Source organism: Sabethes cyaneus, chromosome 2 (assembly GCF_943734655.1).
Source record: "Sabethes cyaneus chromosome 2, idSabCyanKW18_F2, whole genome shotgun sequence".
Lineage (NCBI taxonomy): Eukaryota > Metazoa > Arthropoda > Insecta > Diptera > Culicidae > Sabethes > Sabethes cyaneus.
In genome coordinates this window covers 16,613,128-16,631,768 of record NC_071354.1, presented here as the reverse complement: position 1 = coordinate 16,631,768, position 18,641 = coordinate 16,613,128, and the positions used below count along the sequence as shown (strand labels likewise).

At 40.4% G+C, this 18,641-nt stretch overlaps 1 protein-coding gene across 1 annotated transcript; it reads left to right on the top strand.

The window, feature by feature from the left end:
* The first annotated feature begins 664 nt into the window (after positions 1-664).
* On the top strand, positions 665-14,402 carry LOC128734097 (glucose-6-phosphate 1-dehydrogenase). The gene is made up of 4 exons (XM_053828112.1): positions 665-936; positions 8,231-8,400; positions 12,658-12,804; positions 12,867-14,402. Exons 1-4 carry the CDS (start codon positions 924-926, stop codon positions 14,148-14,150), a joined length of 1,614 nt encoding a protein of 537 aa, XP_053684087.1. The 5' UTR covers positions 665-923; the 3' UTR covers positions 14,151-14,402.
* Positions 14,403-18,641: the final 4,239 nt, after the last annotated feature.

Below are 18,641 nucleotides of genomic sequence, written 5' to 3'. Positions count from 1 at the left end.
TTATTAAAGGGACTACTCGAATATCCATTTCGATGACGTCGTGTCGTCGCCGTGCCGGTCACGCTTTACGCTGGCAGGCAGGCATGGCAGATCGGTTTGGTAGCGCAAAAGCGTCATCATTCCGAAGTTTATATTGTCGTTGTGCGTTTACCACTTGGTTCGGTTTGTTTGCGTTATAAACTTGTAATTAATGTTCGCGACCAGCTGCGATTGTAGTGGTTTTCTTGTGCCGCTAAGTGAACATACACTTGCGCAAAAACGATTTCTGCGATATGTTGTAAGCGTGGCTTTTACACGACGTTGCCAATGAAAACATTTATACGCTAAATCGGTTTTCTGGTATTCGATTATAGTTTACACCCCAGATAGATGAAACTAAGAGTTTAAATTAAAATGTTGTTAATCATATAAACCAAACTAGGGTTTGCGAATAGAAGTTTTTAGTATTAAACCTTTTAGAAGGATTATTAATAACATTTCTGCTAAAGGATCAACATCTCTACCGTCGCCAATTGCCGTTGCTGGATTTACTTTACGCAGTCGTCGGTGTGTGGTGGTTTACTTTGTGGGCTGAAGCAGCTTGAGCGTTAAGCCATTTACTTCGCGGGCACGGTCTGCCATCAGTCCAGTCAGTTTGTCAGTCACAGTCAGTCTGATCGTAAAGGTTGAGCAAGTTGTGCGCGTGGTCGCTTTCCTGAGAGGGTGTTGGCAAGTTATTGCACTCCCATTCGTTTTACACGGTTGTAGCCAAATTCGGACGTCGCATTCGGCTTTGGATTGTTGAGTTGCCTTTCGTTTCTGAATCTAATTGTGTGCTTTACTTTCGATCGAGTGTGTCATTTAATTGCTGTGCAGTGTTTTTGTGTGCGGTTTCTTATCGGGTGTTTATTATCAAGTGAGACGATTTGTTACATAGAAGCAAGATGGCAGATTCAGGTAAAGAAAGTCGCTTTTAAAGAAGGATATAAGCTCCAAATTAGGGTTATAAAGTACCTTACACAACTCACGTGATTCCAATGCGCTCGTTGCGGCAGGTCTCGTGTCCCCGCTAGCTCTTCGTCTACAGAGGCATACTGCTGGAGCTAGAGAACACGATCTACTCTGGGGTGAATGTGACTTTGAGCCAAGGGTAATGCAGTCGGTGTCGGTGAGGCTGGCCCAGCATGATCGGCGTTTTGTAGGTATACGCCGTTTCACTGTTGTCTCCTAGCTCAGTGACTCAGCTGGTAGCGGGCTTTGTCGGGGGATTGCGTGTTCAGCAAAACTACTACGATTACAAAATAGTAAAGAATCTCAGCCTGAGGGCTACGCGCTAGTTTAGATTCTCCAGAGGGTTGCACGATACGATACGATCGAAACGTGGCTGATCTGTGCTGCTTATTGCCACACACCGCGTCAACAGTCAACAGACTCGAGTATTGTTGACTTAAACCGCGAAGCGGTGCTTCAAGGACTTTTGCATATTGTGATGTTTCACGATTTCTTCATTTATTTGCAATTTTCAAGCAGAGGAAATGCACAACACAATGAGAGTTCGATGTTTGTATATTCATTCTTGCAGAATATAAAACCGTCAACCACATAAAAATTCATTACAAGCAAAGATTCGCCTGCATAATACGGTGTCTAGGTATCAAGCAATTCAAATCAAATATTCAATCATCACAGTGAACCCCTGCTTAATTTGGTTGGACGTTGACGAGCGTTGTGATAAGCCGTGTCCATTACTGCTGTACCCCCACGAAGCCAGCTCACGAGCTGAAATGCGGCCGATTAGGTGCACCATCATCACCAATTTCTCACGTGAAAGTGCCGCTGTCCGTATGGTATGGTCGTTCGGACAGCTGGAGCTTCCAAATATTACCTTATCATTTGCCTTTTATTAGCTGACTGGGAGGCGATGATTGTGCTGCGAGCGAGGTCACCTCGCCTCGGCTGATTCCTCGTCTTTTTTTTCTGTTTTGTTTCCCAGGTTAGCTTTTGACAAACATTACCTCTAAATGCGCTGCAGTCGATGGTTTACGGTACTATTCGCTTGGGGGCTGATTAAATTATATTGAAAATAAGTTTTTTTTTTTGCATTCAGATCAGTATGGCAAATTTCGACGATTTAGTTCGGAACAGATCAATCGATTTGAAAAAACCGGTTTTAAATACGCACAGGCTCAAGATCTTAATACGTTCGACAAGGCTGCAATGATCTATATCATGCAGTTTGTAGAGGTTGCTAATTTATGACTGTGTTGGCAATTTGTTTAGATCAGTAATAATTTTTGCCGTGGGAAAAATAATCTTGATGAAAACAATTTGCGTGAACGTAAGTGCGGCAAAGCGTATGTGGGATAAACGTCAGCAAACTCTGCAAGGTCGGGGTGTGATTTGACGTCGATGTTGGCGGATTTGATTATGAATTGTTTTGGAATTTTTCGATCAACCAACCCGTTTGTTTGGGTTTTTTATTCTTCTCCCAGTAATATGATATTGTTATTTCATCATTTTTTACAAAAATTCAGAAAATTTTCTTAAAGTCATCCATAACATATGCTTTAAAAAAATGGACTTTTTTCGGATGGTGATATTTAGTTGAGTTGAATTGAGTTTGATAAATTTACAAATTTCCCATGGAAGATAATTATACAGTTATTGTCCGATTTTGTCAGCTCCCGATTTTATCAGCTTTCTATCCCGATTTTGTCAGCCTATAAATTTTGTTTAAGTTTTGTGCTTTTAAACATGATTTATAAAACTTCAGCCTGCTTGAAACTATTCTGGTTCTCTGGGGAGAGTTTTTAAATAAAATGATGCGTTCTTGCGAGTAATTCGGGATCACAATTAGGGTATTTTTCAAGTAAAAGTTCTATAGTTCCTAAACAAGCAAAGATAGAGGTATACTATATCCAGCAATGTTGTGTATTTTTACTATTTGTACAACTTTGTAAAGCAGGAAAAAGCCATACAACAACTACAAAAACTGCTAAAATAGAAAAACTGATTTTAACGATTTTTCATTTATGAGAAATAGGATTTTTCTATCTTTGCTGAAGAGATAGAATGTTACTTTCTTCAGCACAATTTATTGTAATAATATACTGTAAAACTTTGCAAAACACATCAATGTGTTATATTGAAACTGAAGAAAAATTAATTTTTTATTGTACTTTTAAGGGGATTAATAAAATTTTAATTCCGCTGGACGATAGAAATTTTAATTTTAAGAAACTCTTCCAAAGATTTCATAAAGCTAAAACCAAGTTTTCCCGCTCAAAGCTAATGCGCACCAAAAAAGGTTCTGGATCAGTGTGCTGTGACCCGTTCATTGAGCTTTCGGTCGACCAATTAAGGGTTAAAATGTAATTTTTAATAGAAGTCTTCGATATTACAAGGTCTTAAGTCTTAAATATTGAATTTTAAAAAAAAAATCGAAAAAAAATTCCCGATTTTGTCAGTTTCATCATTTTGTCAGCCCAAAATTCAACGTGGGGCTGACAAAATCGGAACATTACTGTCTTAGCTTACTTGCAAAAAAAATTCTACAGCTTTATAAGTCGAACTCTAACCGTGATGGGGAAAACAGTGAAGCTACTCCGTTCAAAAGTGCGCGTTCAAGGAAAGGTGCCCCGCCGCGTCGAAAACGGTTATCGTGCGACACTTTGTGGACGCCGGATACGCCCGTTCCGGCATCTACAACATCTGGCATTATTGGACAACAATCAGAGCATCAAAAGAAAGCCCGGTTCCGGACGGCCAACAATCCTAAGCGGCAAGAAGCTCCAAAGGATGCTGAAGAGGAAGACCGACGCGCGCTTGGCCGGAAGGTCGATGCAACCGGCCAAACAGTGAAAAAGTACCTGGCGAACATGGATATACATGTCAGGAAGCGGCAGTCCTATCCACTGGTCTCGGAGAAACAGTCAATGACGCAGCGACAGCGGCTGAATAAGATGGTAATGACGCGATTTTCCCGGCGAATCGCGAGGTGCTGCTGTGGCTGACAATCAGCGAGAAGGGGATGTCAAACCGCTCTTCTTTCGCTCCGGACTGGCCGTGAACGGGGAAATTTGTAGTACGAAGTGCCTACCGGAAGTTGCGTTGAACATTAAGAAATACTAAGGGGAAGACGTGGTGTTCTGGCCGGATCTGGCGTCGGCCCACTACTCGAAGCGATCGTTGAAGGAGATGGAGCGGCTGAATATCGAAGTCGGTGAACCCACCCAACATCCGGACGTCCCCCAGCTGCGTCCCATCGAGAATTTCTGGGCAAACGTGAAGCGTAAGATCTACTCCAACAACTTTGTAGCGAAAACTGAGGAGGAATTGAACTCTTTGCACACAAAAAGTTTCATTTAATTCTGAGAGGGTGCTGTCAACTCCATTGACGCGTTGGCGTGAAATCCGTCATGGCTAGTTGTACAAATGAATCAAGAACGATCGGAGACTACGTCACAAATGTTTTATGATTTTTATAGTGAACTAACTGCATGTAATCCGTGCTTAAGTATCAGTGTTTTTCCACCCTTTTTTTTGCTTCTCTGCTACTTCTCTTCAACCTGAGAGAGAAACCAGCTTAGTGACAGAATTTTTTTTTTCTTATTATGCATGTATTATCTAAACCAAGTCAGCATGCTCGGGTTTAAACTTTTATCGCATATAAATTTTTCCCCTGCTTCATTCAATCAAGCTACTCAGTTTGCATTGATAGTTCTTAACCGGTCCGCACTGACAGTTCGGTGCACAAAAATAATCCAAGCTGGCTGGTCTCTCTCTGTTTTCAACAAGTCTTGCCTTCTAGAATTAATGTGATATATACAGCTGTGGTAGTGGTGGCCCGTCCAGTTAGCTCTGGGGTACAAACCTGGCCTAACAAGACAGTCGTCGTATGTTCGAATCTAGACTGAGCGATGCCGCTACAGAGTTAATAGGATCTTTGCACTTTTTCCTGTACTCTAATAACCGGCTGCGAAGTCTGTTGATGAAGAAGGGTCAAGTTCTGACGGACGTTTATACCCATGGCTTTACTTTTTAGTGGTGGTCAAGTGGTGTTAGTCCAATGAAGAAATTTCATCATCATGTGGGTGGAATCGAAAATCGACCAATCAAGCGATTAAGCGTGACGTCAAACTCCGAAAACAACCCCCATTATTCGATAAGATTTGTTTTTGTAATTTAATGTTTGTTATTTGATTTTTTGTTATTATATTATCAAAAACCTTCTTCTTCCATACCTCTTTATACCTCATTGCTCAAGTGCGGAGACAAGGTATAATTTGCCATTCAACACGAGGCTTCTTTCGAACCTCAAGCCAGTACTACTCTAACTTGCTCTGGTAAGAGGTAAGAGGTAAGGTTAGTCAAGAGAGGTTTTCTGATGTTCAAATTTGTTTATCACCCCCGCTGGGTTACCCTGGACAATCACCGAAATTTTCAAAGCGGAAACTGTTGAATATGATAAACATCGTCGACGGTTGCTAACCAATCGCTCCGCGCAGTGCGCCACTTCTGTTCTCCAAACTATGAAAAATAGATCACCTATTTTAACTCACCTTGGTAAGAGGTTTCATTGTTATTAAAATGCAGAATACTGTAGAAAGGAGGGTGTAGAGGGACCAGGTAATAAACCCAATTACTAAAATTCGAACCCACACCCACTCGCTTGTTAAGGCAGACTAGGTAGCCTTGGGGCTACAGGGCCCCCCTCTCGACTTCCTTCAGGTGCATGATGGGAATCTTTCCAAGTAGTGCCTGTAGCTCGTGGTTCATACGCTTTCGTCATTCTCTGCCTACTGTTTGTACTCCGCCAAAAAACCGTTCTCTTGCATTATTTGTCATAGCTGTTCGCGATCGACTGTATCGTTTGCTGCTTTGAAATCCACGAAAATATGATGTGCATGTACGCCTTGAAGCACGTTTTACCGTGGGAGTACCTTGTAGGCGGCGTTGATCAGTGTAATGCAGCGGTAATTACAATAATCGATTTGATCGCCTTTTTGGGATATGATATGATAAACATCCTTATTCTGCGAGGCGAGTGACGTGACTATTTGGAGTCACCGCGAATCAGGTGACATTTGTAACCTAGGTGACTCGCTTTGTCACCTAGGTGACTCGCTATGTCACCTAGGTGACACGGTCTGTCACTTAGGTGACAGGGGTTTCTTACCTAGGTGACTCGTCTGTCACCTAGGTGACTCGACTCGCCGTGGCGAATCACGGCGAGTGACAATTGTCGTATTGAGTCACGTGACTCGCAGAATAAGGGCAAAAGCTCGCCTGATACTGTCCTATGAATTCTCTTGTTATTGGGGATAGACGACGCAACAAAATCCTAGAGAGCACCTTTAGGCGGCATTGACCAGCACCGATTGCCCTTTTTGTAGATGGGCAGATGTAGGTCTAGATTTTCTTTCTTGTAGAGTTCTGATAGAGTCGATGCTTGCCGGCAGCTCTATTATTCTCCAGCAGACCGATTTCTCGCTGTGATCCGGCATGCTGTTATCGTTTGTAGGCGCCCATAGGTTAAGTTACGTTCCGTCACTTCTGTTAAATATATCGCCATTGAGATTCCCATCGAAGAACTGTTTCCACCTGTTGACCACCAGATATGTAACCAGATTTCCCTCCTCGTCCCTACACAGATTAGGCTTTTGTGTTTTTCCTTTACGCGATTGGTTTACCTTCTCATAGAACTTGCGCATCTCATTAGCCCAGAATAGTTGTCAGGCCTTCTGGCGCTTTTCCTGCTCAGAATCATGTTCAACTAATCCCGTGCCCGTCGATACTTGACCAAATTCTCCCTCATGGCAGTGCTCAGATAGTTTTTCCTAGCTCTTTTTTCCTCCCCAAGCCAGTCATTTTATGCCCTTTAGGTTTCCTCTCCTAGTACCGCGGTTGCGGCCATATTGACAGTCGAACGTATCCTGCTCGATCCGTCTTCGAGGGTCGAAGCGCTTGGCTCCACAGGCTGTTTCCGTTACTTACGGATAAAAATTCGCGTAACAACGCGTAGATTTCGAGATTCGAAAAACTTAAAATGCACATTACATTAAATAGTGCCTCTTCAGAGTTCCCCAAATACTTCTACGAAAAGCTTGCCATCGTTAGATTTTACCTACCAAAATAACACGTAGTTTTACGTCAAGATAATAAAGGCAAAGTCGTAACTTGTGAGTCAAAATAAATTTCTATTGTTGGTGGTGGTATTTCTGTACCGCCTATAAGAAGAAGAAGGACGTATCTGACTGTTTGCTTGGAAAAGAAAAAAAAAAACAATCGTATGATAAGATTTGAATGATTCAGCTAATTTTAACAGATATAGTAGAGTAATATCGAATCCCTTGATTTGACTTAATTTGAATCGGTTGACCTTTTGAAATGCATTTGTTCACATTCAAAACTTTTAATGTGAAATTATATGGGCTGTAACTCGAATTCCCTATCATGCAATATATTAATATCAGGGCCTGAACAAACAATTGCTCGCCTTCCTATCGAAAAAATAATTAGAGAAAAGCTCTTTAGCTCACAGTACCTATACTAAAGGCAGTGTTCATGTCTTAAAATATTTACAATCAATTAAACCTTACAATCCGGCGAGTGTATTTTCTCATGCATACTGAAGGGTCACGGGTTTATCATTCAAGTCACACAACCGATCGCGTTCGATTACATTTTGCGATCGTGGAACAGATAAGAGCCTGTAGATCGAATTACTATATACTAATCCGCGATTAGAGCCTAGCTTTCATACATAGTTGACTATGGAGTCAAAAGCTTTTTTTCTTTATTTTTAATTTAATTTAATTTATAAATTACATCATTAAACCCAAGCTTATGTTGATGGTGATATGAAACTCGAATTACGTCCACACCGGGCCTTACGTACAAATGTTCTGGGAAATGGTCCAGTCTACTAATATTGTATGTACTAGTGTTTTTGTTTATCGCATGGCGATCCACGTGACCGTTGTGGTACTGAGTGTTTAAGTAGTCTGAGTGCACTTTTGAGTATCTTCGTTTTTTCGCGGTTGATTGCAGCATGTACCGGCCTGGCAGTGCTAGTCGGAAACCCGAGCGTTGATGCACATTATTGCAACCTAAGTGGCCAGGTACAGGTCAGTTCAGTACGCGCTCAGTGTCGGTCGTACCGTTTAGAAAGTACCACTTAATCGTAACGAATGCAGCTGTTCGGAAGTGCTGAGTTTTTTTCTGACAAAAGTTAATTCTATTGTTTCAGCCAATAGAAACGGCGGCAGTGTCCAAAACGGCAGCGGCCATTGCGAGACTCTAGACGGTGAGGAAGCATTGGCCATTATCCGACGGAACTTGAAGTCAAACGCCATGGATTACGAAGGGACGCATTTCGATTCCAACATACCGCACGTGTTTGTCGTGCTAGGAGCTTCCGTAAGTAGCAAAGTTTTTCAATTTTTTTTTCAAGGAATCAATTCTATCGTTCATTATAAAAAGACTGTATTAGAAGAAATGTACTTATGCATCGAACTGAATCCACCAGTGCCACGGTTATATATGCTAATTAGCGTTGATTGATCCAGTTTAACTTACGCGTGGTTACCGTTGAATTAAAAACCTCCGTAAATGAACATCACTATTGCGCGGTTTCGATATTCCAACGGCAAAATCACGCCATCCATCGTGTTGCGTGAAGGACGGCAAAAACCGATCTTAACGGTTGAGCGCGAGTGCTTCGGTGACGTCTTCGATAGGAAATAGCGTCGGCATGATGACTTGGAAGAATTCGAGTAGCTAGCTAGCTAGCTGAGCCGCAACAGTACTTAAGTGGCGTGATGCCGCTTCGATATAAAGTTACACCTAAGGGAAGATTTGCTCGGTTATTATGTGCCTGCTCGCTAATGAAAATAAAAACAGAGGTTTTTTTCCTTGCGGCACTCTATGGGGCGCGAGTAGGTACTTGAGCTCAAGTGGAACTTCACGAGCTGTTGATCGAATGCACCTGCGTGCTGCCACCGATTGGACTCGTTTGGTCTTGTGCGATGAACTAAATCATTGTCCATAGTGGCTTGATAGTTTTAGAATGTTCGGTATTTTTTTAAGTTTTTGACATTCCAGTTTAAATACGCTGGTTGGCCTCCCAGAGGTTGCTGCTCGTGTATGGCACTCGATATCATTTAGACTACGTTCACAGCAAATCGAAAAGTAAAGGTTGATTACAAATTAACAAGTTTATCTAATCATGGATGATGCCAAAATAGAAAATAATTTACCTAAAAAGAAACCTAGCCTTCAAAGAGAACCTGCGTCAAACATAGGAAAGGCATTCAAGATGTGGTCAAAAAATGCGTCACAATCATTTACTGGATGACTGTGAAGATTTCAATGTCTGTTATTTTTGTTCAGTTAGTCGATTGCGAGTTTCAAACGCAAGCCAATTCGCAATTGAAGGTAAGAGCCTCTTGATTGACCTTCAAGTGTGCCTGTTTTTATTTAAAAGTCCAGGTTTCAGAACGCAGAACACTGACGTGCCCAAGCTGCTGCACACTGGAGTACATGTTCCACCTTCTATGTAAAATTTAATGTAAAACAAAATAATTTCTGCAACCCAGGAGTCCGCAGTCCAATTGTAAGTCTAGTTTCAAGTCCAATTCCAAATATAATTTCAAGTGCAATTTCTATTCCTGCTTTAATGTCAATTTCAGGTATTATTTCATGTCTGATTTTAAATCCAATTTCAAGTTTATTTTCAAGTCAAATTTAAAACCAATCGATTTCCATTTTTAAATCCAATTTTAAGTCAAGAGGTGGTGGAAAACCGCAAAGAAAAGACGAAAAATTATGTTCTGTCACACGGAAATTTTTTGAAATAATTTTTTCTTAGGCCCTTAGAATACAAATATTTAAAAAAGAGATTTTTTAATCGACCAAAAAACTGCGGTTTTAGCATTTTGTAAAATGTTGCATAGAAAATTCTTGATCGTTTGCTATCATTAACTCATTTTTTAAAATTTTGCGACTTGGTCCGGTCTGATTTAACACCGACCATATGATATCGCGACAAGCAATCGAGTTGAGCAGGCGAGTCGAGCAGTCGAATCAAGCAATCGAGTCAAGCAGTTGGGTCGAACAGTCGAGTTGAGCGGTCAAATCGAGCAGTCTAGTCGAGCAGTAAAATCAAGTTGTTCAGTCAAGCAGTCCGGTCGAGCAGTTGAGTTGAGCAGTTGAGTCGAGTAGTCCAGTCAAACGGTTTATTCGAGCAGTTGAGTCGAGTAGTCCAGTTGAGCACCTGAGTCGAGCAGTCGAGTCGAGTAGTTGAGTCGAGCAGTTGAGTCGAGTAGTCCAGTCGAGCAGTTGAATCGAGCAGTCAAATCGAGCAGTCTAGTCGAGCAGTGAAATCAAGCTGTTCAGTCAAGCAGTCCAGCCGAGCAGTCGAATCGAACAGTCCAGTCGAGCAGTTCAATCGTGCAGTTAAGCCGAGCAGTCGGATCGAGTAGTAAGTCAAGCAAATGTGTCAAGCAGTCGAATCGAGTAGTTAAATCGAGTTCCATTCGAGCAGTTAAATCGAGCTGTTTAGTCAAGTCGTTCTATCCAATCAAGCAGTTGATTCAAGCAGTCGAATCGAACAGTTCAGTCGAGCAGTTCAGTTAAGCAGTCCAGTCGAGCAATCAAATCGACCAGTCCAGTCGAGCAGTCTTGTCAACCAGTTGAGCAATCGAGCAGTCCAGCAGTCGACCAGTGAGGTGACTGAGAATACAATCCATTGCTACGAAAGCATGACGTCTTGTCAGGGATCTGTTTTTAGTTACCGATAAGCCTCTTATGACGTCCTGTCAGAGACCTGGTTTTCGGTACAGACATAAGCCTCTTATATAAATAGATTTGACCTATGTCCGACAAATTATTTTTTTGCCCCCCGATTTTTCATACCAATTTCAAAGGGGGGGACAAAAACTTTAAAAAAAATTTGCAATGGCCTTATTTATTAATTGCTAATCTTGACAACCTTTTTGTCGTTCCTGGTTGTTGTTTATTTCTAAATATTTACCCAATTGAAAAATTCATCTCTCATGAACCAGGGCAATCAGTTTCTTATGAAAATGCTAGTATATTTTCGTTGTTCCATTGAGTCGATGTCAAAAGTCATACATAGAAGAAACTAGTATATTGAGAGAGCAGATGGATTACTGATGGATCTAGAAGTAATCCGCCTACAACTGCTCTCCAGAAAAAAAAATAAAAAAAAGACGGAAAACAGCTCAAAGGAAAACGTAACAAAAACAGGACAAACGGGATAGAAAAACAGGATAAACGCACGAAAGATAAAAACTGGTATGAAAAAAGTAGTAGAATGGGAAGTCAAATCGAGACACAAAAAGAGGAAAAAGTTGAAAAGAAAAAAATGTGAGAGTAAAAAAAATGAGACAAAAAAAGAGAGGAAAGAAAAACAAAACAAGGAAAAATCGAGAAAAAATAAACTGTACAGAAAGGAAGAAACAACGGGACAAAAACGGAGAAAAATGGCATAGAAACGGAGGAAGAGGAAACACGAAATTATAGCAGCGGCACATAAAAAGTAAAAAAAATGAACAGAAAAAAAATTAAAATGGTACTTCCGGGGACAAAACTTAAAAGAAAAACAGAACGTGACAGAAGAGGAGAAATAGTAGGAGATAATAAAACGAAGACCGGAATAGATGATGACGGATAGAAAAGGAGGTAAAGAGCGAAAAAAGTTCGGAACCGGGTCAGAAAGTAACAGAAAATCAGACAGATGAATAGGCAAAGGGATTTGAAAACGAAGAAAAACGGAAAAAAGAAAAAAGACGAAGAACGGAACAGAAGAAAACTCAGAGCTCAAGAAAAGGGTCGAAAAACGGGAAAGTAGAAGTAGAGAAAAGTAACAGAGAAAGCGGAGGCAAACAAAAGTGAGAAAAAGCGAGAAAGAAGAAAGAAAATCGATAAAGGAAACGAGGAAAACGGGAAAAGAGGTCATATGGGATATAATAGGTGACAGATGGGACAAGAAAATCTGCACCAATAAAGCAAAAGAAAACCATAAAAAATGGACTAAACAAAACGGTAAAACAGCAGAGAAAAAGACGGAAAAACGGAATATAAAAGAAGGAAACCGTAGAGGAAAGGGACAAACGGAACCAAAAATCTGTTTTCCCCTTTCCGGTTCTGACAAATGTGATAGAAAAGACGGAAAACGAGAAAACGAGATAGCAAAAAAGGAGAGACGTAACAGACGAATTTAAAAAACGAGAAGAAAAGAAAATAAAAAGAAACGAAAACTGGAAACGAAAAAATGAGAAAACGGCAGAGAAAAGACGGAAAACGGGATAGAAAATAAAAAACGAGTGGAAATCACGACTGAAAACAAGAACAAATGGGAGTGGAACCGAAAAAAAACAGACAATGAAACAGGAAACACAAGACAGAAAAATTAAAAACGAGAAATAGAGGAAAAACGGAAGGAAAATGAGTGCAAAAATCACGTAGAATACCGACTAGATACAGAATGACTTTTTCTTCAACTTAAACTTAGCTAATTTTTAGTAATAAATTTTAATTTTTGTGTTATTATTTCATTACAGTTTTAACTTAACTTTTGTTTAAGACAACGCAATATTACGCACACCGTTTCTATGCTACTAAAAATTCACTTTCCATTATTTTCCCTTCCAGGGTGACTTGGCGAAAAAGAAGATTTATCCAACCTTGTGGTGGCTTTACCGTGACAATTTGCTACCGACGGTAACCAAATTCGTAGGTTACGCCCGCAGTAAACTAACCGTAGCGGACCTGAAGGAAAAATGCCGTGTCTACATGAAGGTTTGCCAGCAATAACTAGATGAAGAAATTGGAAAATTACCGAAAACGCGATTCCATTTTAGGTCACACCGGACGAGCAGGAAAAATTCGAACGATTTTGGACGTTGAATTTCTACGTCGCCGGCGATTACGACACTCGGCGGGACTTCGAGATGCTCAATCAGGAGCTGTGCAAGTTTGAGGTCGGTAAAATGGCTAACCGGCTGTTCTATCTGGCACTGCCACCGTCGGTGTTCGAGTCGGTTACGGTTCACATCCGTAACACCTGTATGGGACTGAAGGGATGGAGTCGAATCATCGTGGAGAAACCATTCGGTCGGGACGCGAATAGTTCGAATGCACTCAGTTCACATTTGTCGAAGTTGTTCTCTGAGGATCAGTTGTATCGGATCGATCACTATTTGGGCAAGGAGATGGTTCAGAACCTGATGACGATTCGGTTCGGTAACCAGATATTCAGTCCAACTTGGAACCGGAATAATGTGGCATCGGTGCTGATTTCGTTCAAGGAACCATTTGGCACTCAAGGACGGGGCGGATATTTTGACGACTTTGGAATCATTCGAGACGTTATGCAGAACCATCTACTGCAGATTCTCTCGTTGGTGGCGATGGAGAAACCTGCCACCTGCCATCCGGATGACATTCGCAACGAAAAGGTTAAAGTGTTGAAGAGTATTGAATCACTTACGATTGATGACGTTGTGCTGGGACAATATGTGGCTAATCCGAATGGTAAAGATGACGATTCGCGAATGGGTTATTTGGATGATCCGACCGTTCCGAATGATTCGGTAACTCCAACGTTTGCCCTTGCTGTACTTAAGATTAACAACGAACGCTGGGATGGCGTTCCCTTTATTCTAAGATGCGGAAAAGCCTTGAATGAGCGAAAGGCTGAAGTTCGCATTCAGTATCAGGATGTTCCGGGGGATATTTTCGATGGAAAACCTAAACGTAATGAGCTGGTGATTCGTGTGCAACCGGGTGAAGCTCTGTACGTGAAGATGATGACCAAATCGCCCGGTATCACCTTCGACATGGAAGAAACCGAGCTGGACCTAACTTACGGTCATCGTTATCAGGACGTTAAATTGCCTGACGCTTACGAGCGGTTGATTTTGGATGTTTTCTGTGGTTCCCAGATGCATTTCGTGCGCTCCGATGAACTAAGTGAAGCCTGGCGAATTTTTACACCTCTTTTGCACTATATAGAACAGCAGCGGCCAGAACCGATCAAATACGTTCACGGATCTCGCGGGCCGAAGGAGGCGGATCGTAAATGTGACGAAAACAATTTCAAATACTATGGTTCATACAAGTGGCGCCCAAGGTCTAAACACTAAACTCATTCTCAGTTACTCGGTGTAAGCTTTGTTTGTTGCCCTCAAATTCATTTATTATTTATTGAACTCATTTGATTTTTCACCTGCCGCAAAAGAAGCAAATTGTCGGAATTCCGTTGACGGGATTTATACGTACAACGGAAGGGTTTCATCTCGGATTTTCATCTCATTTAACGTTATATGGATTTGATCGGAGGCATTTTGAAAATGTTGTGTTGTTTAAACAAAAAAGTTCCCCTAATAAACCATTCCTGAACGTTTTTCTTTTTTGGAAAAAAATGAATAGTCTGTGGATGGTACCTATGTTTTGAGAAATAATCCCCAGTGAAATCTGCCGTGCGATGGTCGTTCGTTCGCAAAAGACCTGTGACGTGCGGCGACGCATGCGTTCTGGCCAGGTCAAAAGCTCACTGCAAACCATGTTCACCTTCTTATTGTTTTGGTTCACGCTAGTCTGGTAGTAAACATCGATTTGTGCCTGGCTGCCAATGAGCCAAAGCGTTCCGTTCTGCTCTGCAGCATCCGGCTATTGTCTACGGTAAATCGATAAATAGATTAGATAATTTCTCAGACTCTGATTTGTTTAGTGAATTGTGCCAATTTGGACTGCTCGTAAGTATGAATAATTATTATGCATGGGGAGTGAGTACAGGGAACACCAATGTAGTGATAATTTAGTTACTCAACATTGGATTGGAAGTTCTGAAATGAGTTTAAGTTGATTGTAACTAGATCAATTATTCGACAGATATAGTTTATTTTACTGTGTTCAGTATTCTTGTTTGCTACAGTTATAAACTGAGCGATATAATCTCTATCTAATAATTCTGTGGTGTTTTACCTTATAATTGAATCGAGTGAATATGATAATATTCTTACAATTGATCTACTAGTAAATGAATGAATCATAATAAGAAATTCTACCTTAGTATGTTAGTATAATTTTTTACGTTTTGTATGCTGAGACAGAAAATATTTTATGATCTAATTTAACCAGTTATGGCCTGGCGTATATTGAAATTACGTATTAAATGCATACTCTAAGCCATAATGGGTGATTAATACAATAGTGTTTTGATTAAAACCTAAGTAATTTTAAATGTATGGAAGTATGAAAAACTTTATATTATTATTATTTAATTGAAGCTTCCACCTGATGCCTTCAATAAAAATCCCCTGGACAATTGCAATTCTAGGTAAGTACACTTACTGCTCTGCTTCTTGAATCGAAATTTCAATTGAACTTATTTCTTTAGAAAATTAAGTTATAGTTATTCCATAAACATCGGTTTTGTATTAAATACAATTTCATTTTAATTTGAATTAAAATTTGTCTTCAGTTTTGTGATTCTGAATATTTTTGTTCTATTGTGTTCGTGCCATAGGTCTATCTCAATTTGACTTCCTTTTATTTCAACTAAACATATGTTTGAATTTTGTACAATTTAGATCTTTTTATTACATGTTTTGGAATTTATTAGCTGTACAATTCAGTTTTATTTCAGTAGTTCTTTCCCTTGCCACATATTTTCCTGGCTATAAGGGGCCAGCTCATATAATTTTAATCTACCGTCAGGGTGGCCATATGGCATCTATTAAGAAAAACATCATATGGCGACCATCCATTAATCTCAAAAAATCATATATTGTATATTTATATTTACAAATCAAGCATTCTCCGGCTGGTCCATCATTAGTAGTAATGCCGCCATAGTGGAAATTCCACAGCAGGCCTTTCGTGTCACGCCGAACGATGTGGAAGCCCACATCGGCGAAGAAGTGGTGCTACGCTGCGAGGTGGAACACCTCGCCGGCCAGGTGCAATGGGTGAAGGATGGATTCGCGCTGGGCTTTACCAACGAGATCGTGGGTTTTCCACGGTTTTCGTTGAATCAAAACCACAGTGACGGCGTTTTCAATCTTCGCATCACCAATGCTTCACTAGACGACGCGGCCAACTATCAGTGCCAAGTTGGTCCGGCTAAACATAATCGTCCGATACGGGCAGCTGCAAAATTGACGGTTCTCGGTAAGTTTGCTTTATCATTACGTAACATTTTGACAGTTTAATTTATTTCATTCAGGTCTGACCAAAAATCATCGTGGAATGCACCATCGGAACTGAACAATTTCATTTTCCGTTCAAACGTTCCAAGTCTACCAACGTGCGAATTAAATCAACAGTTCGACACGAAAACCTGTCCAGGAATTTTCTTCTGAAACATGACTTTCCGCGGAACTCAATTTAATATAATTGACATTGCTGCATTACTTACATATCACATCATGCCGTTCAACACGCCAGGAACTCGCGTGCGTATTTACATTTAAAATAAAAATTTTATTGCTTTTTTTCGGTTCGCGATTGCCGGTAATCGGATGAACGAGAACGATGTCCTCCGCCGGTTGATTTGTTGATCCGAATACAGCTGAAATTAACCGATAACCGTAGAAAAAATAATTCGAAAGAAATGCCCGTTCGTCAGGCTGAAACTCAAACCAGTGAATCAGCTATGACCTTCCATAGTATACGGTTATAAGGAAAACTTAATTTATTATTTAAATTCAGATTGGCAGATGGCAAAGTCATTATATTTGTGTTATATTTGCTCAAGATGTTAATCGATGGTATTACGAGCACTGGTTGAATGTTATATATGGTAGAGTGCATAAAATGTTTATTAGCTGGTTACAATTTCAGTAGCAGAAACATATCCATTGAGTCAATCTTCTTTAAAAACATAGGGTTATGGAAGCTAAACCTGGCTTTTTAAACCTCACTTGAATTTTTAATCATTTTCCTGATTTTATTTGCACAAGAAACATGATTAAATGCTTTCGTTCTGATAATTTTGCATGCAATGTAATTTTTTTCACTTTCATTTATTTTAGCTTCGGCAAACAACTAGTTGCTGAATTTCGCCGACATCCACGAAGCCAAAATAAAATGCATTCCTATGATGTGACATTGTAGTGGCACCATTAAGCTAACGGCTTGCATTCAAAGGCTGATGTTCGTGCTTATTTGTCACATGATATATGCGAGAAAAAACTTTTCAGCTATCAAAAATGTACTCCAAATGCAATGCCACTTAGTGAAATTAAATCTAGAGCTTTCAAATGAGCTTCTCTTCCTACTGCCAAGCGAAAATTATTTACATTTCCATGATTGTGTGGAAATGCGTACATGTCTATGCACACTATCAAATGGACCTTTGTGTTACCTCGACCAGTTTATGCCCATTTGATCCTTATATGATAACTCATTAGGTTTATTATTACTGAGCGTTTTGTTAGAATTAAGTTTTGAGGTTTGTAAACGAAACACATCTTGAGAAGATTTTTTATTATACCTATACTCATCACCGTGATCTACTGCGGTATCGTCCGGGTGTTTACTGTATTCTGCACTGCATTTCATATTGCTATGATCGCTTTTGAGTCCAGCGATATGCTTATTAGATTTTATGCGTTTTTCGTGTATTTTTTTTGGTTTACTCTTTCTTGAAACTCTTCTTCGTTCGAGCAGTACTGTCTCCAGTTATAGCTGTCCCTGGCGAAGACTAGACCCCTCATTTAACTGTAAGAGCCCTTTCCTGAGAAGAATAAAAAAATTAGAAACAAGGTGGTCTGAGAAAATGTATTTATATTTTAATACAAATAACTTTGTTCTACGATGCTTGGTTCATGAGATATCGGAATGAGAATTTTCCGGTCATAAATCAAGAACAACAAAAATTTTGACCATGAAAACATTAGAAATCTGTGATAAAGAAAAAGCAAAGCCTTGGGCTTGAACGTCTTTTAAAGATTTGACCCTTCTTTATCGCCATCGCAGCTGGCTCTTAGAATTCAAGACATTTACGGGGATAGTGTAACGATCCTTTTGACTATATCTAGTAGTACTACTCTGCCGAGATTCGAACATACGACGACTAGCTTGTTAGACCAGCATCACACCTCGGAGCTATGATCCAGATCATAGAATTGTTGGTTTCTCCATTACAGTGCCCAATTTTTCTTGTACTTTTACCCAAATAATTTTTTTTTGGATTTCTAAGAAGTACAGACAGACAGACAGACAGACAGACAGACAGACAGACAGACAGACAGACAGACAGACAGACAGACAGACAGACAGACAGACAGACAGACAGACAGACAGACAGACAGACAGACAGACAGACAGACAGACAGACAGACAGACAGACAGACAGACAGACAGACAGACAGACAGACAGACAGACAGACAGACAGACAGACAGACAGACAGACAGACAGACAGACAGACAGACAGACAGACAGACAGACAGACAGACAGACAGACAGACAGACAGACAGACAGACAGACAGACAGACAGACAGACAGACAGACAGACAGACAGACAGACAGACAGACAGACAGACAGACAGACAGACAGACAGACAGACAGACAGACAGACAGACAGACAGACAGACAGACAGACAGACAGACAGACAGACAGACAGAC

Excerpts from the sequence above, each read along its gene's own strand:
- LOC128734097 (XM_053828112.1), top strand. Across the intron at positions 8,401-12,657 it reads TTGTCGTGCTAGGAGCTTCC|GGTGACTTGGCGAAAAAGAA; the intron begins GTAAGTAGCAAA and ends TTTCCCTTCCAG. Across the intron at positions 12,805-12,866 it reads AATGCCGTGTCTACATGAAG|GTCACACCGGACGAGCAGGA; the intron begins GTTTGCCAGCAA and ends ATTCCATTTTAG.